Source organism: Fistularia commersonii, chromosome 34 (assembly GCF_037954325.1).
Source record: "Fistularia commersonii isolate RoL2024-O1a breed Wild chromosome 34, RoL_Fcom_v1.0, whole genome shotgun sequence".
Taxonomy (NCBI): domain Eukaryota; kingdom Metazoa; phylum Chordata; class Actinopteri; order Syngnathiformes; family Fistulariidae; genus Fistularia; species Fistularia commersonii.
Genome location: NC_141317.1, coordinates 825,207 through 832,813, shown reverse-complemented (window position 1 = coordinate 832,813; position 7,607 = coordinate 825,207). Strand labels below are relative to the sequence as shown.

Genomic DNA, 7,607 nt, shown 5'->3' with positions numbered 1-7,607 from the left:
GTTCTCAGTGATCCAGGTCATTGTGAATTTTTGTCGAAATCTGGCAACTGGACTTGAATATCTTCACTTGAAGATGTTTCACATCTCATCCGAGAAGTTTTGTCAGTTCTTTTGGGCGGGTCTAGGTTATAGTGGCTTGCTGTGTAAATGTAATAGTTGATCAGCAGAAACTAGGTCTAAGGGGGTTTTCATGCTTTCCTAATGTGTTGTGTCTAATGTACAATTCATTAGGAGAAGCCCTGTGATCCCGTGGCTTCCCAAATTGGACCTTCACCAAATCGGTGAAGGTCTTAACCAGACACAGGAACATAGAACAGGAGGAAGACAACAACAACAAACGAAAGAATATTGCCATACCATATGTTGCTGGTGTTTCGGAGAAACTCCAAAGTGTGTTAAACAAACATCATATACCCCTACATTTACATATACTGGAAGCTGGGGAAACTCCACTCTGGCAAGGTGGCGAGCCCCTGGGTGCTCAAAACCTGTGCCAGTACGTCTTCAACATGAGCCTGAGTTGAGGACGCCATCATTTACCTGCTTGACCGCGTCTACAACCATTTGGAGGAGACGGCGAGCACTTTGAGAGTCATGTTTTTTGACTTCTTGAGCACTTTCAACACCATCTGTCCGGCTCTACTGGGTGAGAAGATGACGACGATGAAGGTGACCCAGCAGCATTGTCAGACAGAGTGGTCAGCAACACTGGGGCCCCACTGTGGACTGTTCCTCTTCACCCTCTACACCACCTACTTCAGCTACTGCACAGCTACTGTCATCTCCAGACATTTTCTGATGACTTGGCAGTGGTCAGATGTATCAGCCATGGTGATGAGGTTCAGTACAGAGGTGCTGTGGACAAGTTTGTCACATGGTGTGAGCTGAACCATATACAGCTCAATGTGGCAATGTGACCTTAGAAGACCAAGGAGCCGATGACCCCTGTCTTCATTAAGGGGGTCAGTGCAGACATTGTGATTGACTACAAGTATCTGGGGGTAGTCATTGATAACAAACTAGACTGAGGAAAGAACACGGACGCCCTGTATAAGAACGGCGAGAGCAGACTCTATCTGCTGAGGCGACGGAGGTCCTTTAACATCTGCAGCACCATGCTTAAAATATTCACAGAGTTTGTGGTAGCCAGTAGTATCTTCCATGATGTGGTGTGCTGGGGCAGCCGGCTGAGGATAATGGATGCCAGTAGACTGAACAGGCTGATCCAAAAGGCCAGTCACATGGGAGTGAAGCTAGACCCTCTGACACGAGGTGAAGATCATCCTGGACCCTGTGACCAGCCCACTCCAGGACTTGCTGGTCAGGTATAGGAGATCTTTCACCTCCAGACTGATCCCACCAAAATGCACCACTGAGCCATCGGAAATCACTCCTCCCGGCAGCCACCAGACTGTTTAATTCCTCACTCTGAGCGTCAGACATTCGGCGTCAGTTGGCTGTCGGTGGAGGCTTCATGTGCAATAATCCACTGCAATAGTTACATTGTCTTATTGTGCAATAAATGTTTTACTGTACAGCAACCAGTACTTATACACAAAATTACAACGAGTAATCATATACATGTATTTGTAAATACACATGTATATGTTACATACATGTATATATATATAAAGTTGCCCCAACTCACGACACCGCCATTAGCATAACAACCCCCTTAATAACCCCCTTGGTTCCTGCTGATCATTATATTCGGAAATTCCCTACAGGTCATGAGAACTGAAGAAGCCTCAAGGATGAGGGGTGAAACGTCTTCAAGGCCCCCCCCCACCTCTGTTTGCCCTCTATTATGGGGCCGCCGACATTCGCACATGCTCATTAGCCTCATGTTGGCTGCTCCGCATGCGTTGTCGTGGAAACGACTGATCCGGAGTCCACGCCTAAACCCCTCCTTAAGAACGACTGAAGAAATGCAAGCGATTCTAGAAAGGTCTCGTCACCTGCAGACTAACACTGTGATCGGCCGACTGCCTCTTCTCTCTTATCTCCTGTCTGGTTTATCTTTGAGCGTCCAGATGTCTGTGCAGCAGTGTTTTTTTGGGGGGAGAAAAGGAATTTTCTTTGAAGAGAGCCCTCTCGGTGTATATGGTTTTATGACTTCCCCTTGTCCAAAGTCCAAAGTTTTATTTTGACCTTTTGGCAGTTAGAAATCCATCACATTCACACATTCTCATCACAGAAGCTCTGTATTTTGGGAATAGATAGATATATTGCTCAAAAAAATAAAGGGAACACTTGAACAACACAATGTAACTCCAAGTCAATCACACTTTTGTGAAATCATAGTGTCCACTCAGGAAGCAACACAGATTCATTTTGACTTGTTTTAAGGACATTACATCAAAGTTGGATCAGCCTGGAGTGTGTTTTTACACTTTAATTTTGAGTGTGATTCCTAATCCAGACCTCCATGGGTTAATAGATTTGATTTCCATTGATCATTTTTGTGTGATTTTGTTGTCAGCAAATTCAACTGTGTAAAGAGCAAAGTATTTCATAAGAATATTTCATTCATTTAGATCTAGGATGTGTTTTTTAAGTGTTCCCTTTATTTTTTTGAGCAGTGTAGATAGATAGATAGTACTTTGGTGAATTCAGGATACTTTCCTTATTTTTGGATCAACAGTTTCATGCAAAATAAAGAAAGGTTTAATTTGCATTTACTTCCATGTATTCCCACTATAAAAGCTGATGTCTAATAAATATAATTGAAGATTCAAAATATTCTTATTTCAATGACAACGTTTCTATCAATAATACTGCCCTCCCAATTTCTGCAGGAATTACTTTAAATTTGAATATAAATATTGATAAAAGAAACAATTAAAAGGACAAAGACGACAAGGGTAAAAATAGATAACAGAATGAGGACAAGACATGAGTGAATGAGTGCAGTAGTGAGGTTGTGGTAACACAGATGCACCTCAGGCCTGTCAGAGTTGTGTGCCGTCCGGACTGCTGTTGTACATTCTGATGGCTGTGGGCACAAAGGAGCGTCTGATGCATTCGGTTCTGAACCGATGGCTGAAGGAGCTGCCCATCAGCCACAGCTCGTGGTGCAGGGGGTGGGAAGGATTATTCAGGATAGCTCCCAGTTTGTCTTTCACGCTCTCCACTGCCACCGATTGAAGATGGTCCAGGTTCAGTCCCACCACCGGCTTTCCTCACTATCTTGTTGAGCCTACTGACCTCACCAGTCCTGGCACCACCTCACCAGCACGCTACACCGAAGAAGAGTGCGCTGGCTACCATAAACTGGTAGAAAGTCTTAAGGAGCCCGCTACAGACACCAAACAACCTCAGTCTCCCCAGGAAGAACATCCTGCACTGACCCTTCCTGTAGAGTGCATCAGTGTTGTGTGTCCTGTCCAGTTTATTGTTATTGTGGACCTCAAGGTACTTATAGGAGTTCACTATCTTCACCTCTTCACTCTGGATGGTGAGTGGTATATGTCTCCTCCGATTCCTCCTACTCCTCCTAAAATATGTTTGTTTAAAAGATAAAGTATAGCTATACATCACTATAAATATAGTATATATATTTAGCGATTCCCCTGAGCCAGTTCAAAGTGTGCATTGTGTTGACTACCTGTTCCTTATCTTGGAAACATAGCCAGCACAGACACACAACCTTTGAATTATTGACACGTCTATCGTTATGCTACAAGTCTCGGGCAGAGACGCACGCCTTTGTTATGCTAATCCACCTCTATAAAGCAGGAGTAGCTTGTGCAGGGGCATCACAGTGAACACCACAGTCCAGAAGAAGCTGCCCACCTCTTCTGCACAGAGATGTCCCCCTGCGCCACCAGCTACTCCTCCAGCCACCACTCGCAATCATCTGAGAAAGATAGCATCAAAGTGAGTGGTGTCCAGTGCTTTTCCATGCATATCTGTTTACAAAATATCAGATTAAGGAATTCAAACAAAAAGCTAACAAACTTGTCTGCTGTCTCCCCCAGTTAGGAAAACCCGTCGTGGAGAAAATTCCCAGAGATCGAATCAACAGTTGCATTGAGCAACTCAAGATCATCCTAGGGAAGGAGTTCCTCAACCAGGAACCAAACTCCAAGCTAGAGAAGGCTGACATTCTGGAAATGACTGTTAGCTTCCTGAGGCAGCAGCTGCGGCCGAACCCCAGACAGAGTAACTACAACCTGGGCTACTCCCATTGCTGGAGAGACTCTCTGCATTTCCTCTCTGCAGACTCCAACACGCAGCCTCCTCCTCTGCAGTGCCTCCAGCAGCAGCAGCTCCTCCAGGTCCAAAGAGCCCGCAGCTCCTCTCTTGTCCGCACCACCCTCAGACTGACTGTGCTGCAGCACAGCGGCAGCAGAAGCCCTGTGTGGAGGCCCTGGTAGAGACTTGGACACACACTGACCCTTTGAGACCTGAGGACAGATGCGCTCTCTCTCACTTAGTAGAAAATATATTTCCTCTTGCTCCTGGTGAGATTCTTTGTCTCCTCATATTGATGGACAAATCAACAAAAGCTCACAGTCTACTGAAGATTGTCTCTTTGATTCACATTTGCTCTTCACTCTGTGTTACAAGCTTGAGGTTGGTTTTCCAGTTGGCTTTGTCATATTGTTTACTCCAGTGGAGTGTAATCTCCGGTCTGCTTGATGTACCAGAATAGATCTGTACTTCTACCGACTGCCCATGTTGAAAATATTCTTCTTGGACTTCACTAAATTTCAGCTGTTGTGTGTGATGGTGTATGTCATTTATATCCAGATTAAGTTAATGTTTTATTACTGTATATGTGTGCTGAAATCTCTTGTAAAACAATAAAAAAGATACAATCATAAAACGTCTGATTTTGTATGAATTAGTTATACTCCTATTTATTGATACTATCATTGCTGTGCTGTTGTGACAAAAGAATTTCCCCAATGTGGATCAATAAAATATCTTAGGTTTGGCAGATTTACTGTTATCATGAACAAATATTGGTGTCTTTCCATGTGGTTATGGAGAGCAACTTTCAAACTGTAGTCTAAATTCTCTTTATTCCAAAAAGTCAAAGAAATTATGATCTTAACATGTCTGACAATCAACGCTCAATTCCTAACATGGTGATTGTCACGACTCATCAGGTCCCCGGGCAAGCGGCACAGCAATTATTCTCCGCTGTTACGGGTGATTCAAAGACTCAGGTGCAGAACAAGACACGAGCAGGACTCAGAATTTAGTAATAAATATTTAATGATAGCCAAAATACAAACAGAAATGGAGCCAAACAAAAACTGAATAAGGGACAAAGGACGACTAGCAACACTAGTGAACAGGTCACCTAAAGGCGACTAGCTTTAACGCTAGTGAACAGACCTAAGTGGCGATACAAACTAACATTATCAATTATCGAACGGGCTACGAACAAACAAACTGGCAAATTCAGTAAGGCAAGGATTCTAATCTAAACAATCCTACAGTACTCACCTGGTGGGAAGGCAGTGAGTCAAGCAGGGGGTTCCAGGCAGGCAGAGCACGGTGTGTGGCGGTGGATGACGGTGTAGCAGACCGGTGGAATGATCCAGGGGTTCTGACGGACAGAAGCTGAGCTGGCGAGGGGGAACTAACAAAACCAGGTAGTCTCATGTGTGAGCCAGTTGTCGTCGTGGAATGTGACGTTCCGGCGATTAGACATCCGGTGTGTGCGGCTTTTAAGCTGCACAAGATGGGTGTGGCCAATCAGCTGCGCCTTGTTTGCTGATTGTCAATTGCTTCCACCTGTCTGCCTCACCGCCACATGCCCACCTAGAATCAGAGAAGGGAGAACACAACAGACATTGCTTCTAGTGAACATTCCTAGTGGACGTAACAGTACCCCCCCCCCCCTTACGCGCACCTGGAGGTGCACGAACTGCTCAATCAGGCCTCCTCTTATGGAAGTCCCTAATGAGCGTATGGTCAAGGAATCCAGCTCCTCTCTTCAGGTCCATAACCCTCCCAATCCACCAGATACTGTAATCCAAGTCCCCGTTTCCGAACGGCCAACAGTTGTCGGACCATATAAGCAGGAGCATTGTCTATGATCCTGGGTGGAGGAGGGGGACGGATGGGAGGGGCCAGTGGGCTCTCCTTAACAGGCTTTACCTGGGAGACGTGAAACGTGGGGTGGATCCGCATAGTTGCAGGCAATTTTAACCGTACCGCATTGGGGTTAACAATGCGGTCAATGGGAAAAGGCCCCACAAACCTGGGAGCCAGCTTCTGGGATTCCACACGGAGTGGAAGGTCCTTTGCCCGGAGCCAAACCCTCTGACCAACCGAGTATTTAGGAGCTGGAGTACGATGTCGATTTGCCTGCTTCTGCATCCTTTGTGAGGCCTTCAATAAGGAAGGTCTGGCCCGTCTCCAGGTCCTTTCGCACTTCCTAATATATCCCTGGACGGAAGGAACGTTGATCTCTTGTTCCTGAGAAGCAAACATAGGGGGCTGGTATCCTAAAGAACATTGGAAGGGTGAAAGTCCAGAGGAAGAGTTAGACAGAGAGTTGTGTGCATATTCAATCCAGGGAAGTAGAGAACTCCATGCAGAGGGGTTCTCAGAAGTCATGCACCTGAGAAATGTCTCTAAGGACTGATTAGTTCGTTCAGTCTGACCGTTGGACCGGGGATGAAACCCAGACGTCAGACTGACCGTTGCTCCCAAGGCCGAACAAAAGGCTCTCCACACCTGCGAGGTAAACTGGGGACCCCGGTCCGAAACTATGTCCACGGGGATCCCATGGAGGCGAAACACATGTAAAACCAAAAGGTCAGCCGTTTCTTTAGAGGAAGGGAGCTTAGGCAGGGCAACAAAAATGGGCAGACTTAGAGAAACGATCAACAATGGTCAGTATGGTGGGATTTCCTTGAGAGGTAAGCAACCCAGTGACAAAGTCTACTGCAATATGTGACCAAGGTCGACGAGGCACTGGTAAAGGGTGTAGGAGACCTGTGCTGAGTAGAAGTTTTATTAGCGGAACAAACAGTACAAGCAGCAACAAACTCACGAGTATCTTTTTCAATAGTTGGCCACCAAAACTTCTTTGTGAGTACCTCTAGTGTCCAGGAGGTGCCCGGGTGACATGTCATCCTAGACGAGTGGGCCCACTGGAGGACTTGAGAACGAACAGAGTCCGGTACATACAGCCGATTTGGATGTCTACCACCCGGATCCGGGTTCTCCTCCAAAGCTCGTTGAACTACGGATTCAATTTCCCACAAGAGAGTAGCAACAACACAGGTCTCAGGTAGAATGTGTATAGGCTCACCTTGAGTCTCCAAAGTAGTGAACTGACGAGAGAGGGCGTCAGGTTTAATGTTCTTGGATCCGGGACGGTACGTCAGGGTGAAGTTAAATCTGCTGAAGAACAGTGTCCAACGGGCTTTAACTCTCTTAGCCGAACGTATGTACTCCAGATTACGATGATCGGTCCAGACAACAAACGGAAGTTCAGCTCCCTCCAGCCAGTGGCGCCATTCCTCCAGTGCCATTTTCACCGCAAGCAGTTCTCTATTACCCACGTCATAGTTTCCCTCAGCAGGAGAGAGGCGACGGGAGAAAAAGGCACATGGATGGATTTTATGATCAACCGGGGA

At 46.1% G+C, this 7,607-nt stretch overlaps 1 protein-coding gene across 1 annotated transcript; it reads left to right on the top strand.

Moving 5' to 3' along the window:
• The first annotated feature begins 3,810 nt into the window (after window positions 1-3,810).
• Window positions 3,811-4,379, top strand: her12 (hairy-related 12). The gene is made up of 2 exons (XM_086141867.1): window positions 3,811-3,883; window positions 3,985-4,379. Exons 1-2 carry the CDS (start codon window positions 3,811-3,813, stop codon window positions 4,377-4,379), a joined length of 468 nt encoding a protein of 155 aa, XP_085997993.1.
• Window positions 4,380-7,607: the final 3,228 nt, after the last annotated feature.

What these genes read in the sequence shown, in the direction of transcription:
- her12 (XM_086141867.1), top strand. Translation starts at nt 3,811, where the DNA reads ATGTCCCCCTGCGCCACCAGCTACTCCTCCAGCCACCACTCGCAATCA. An exon ending in GAAAGATAGCATCAAAGTGA is followed by an intron (nt 3,884 to 3,984) that starts GTGGTGTCCAGT and finishes TCCCCCAGTTAG; the next exon opens with GAAAACCCGTCGTGGAGAAA.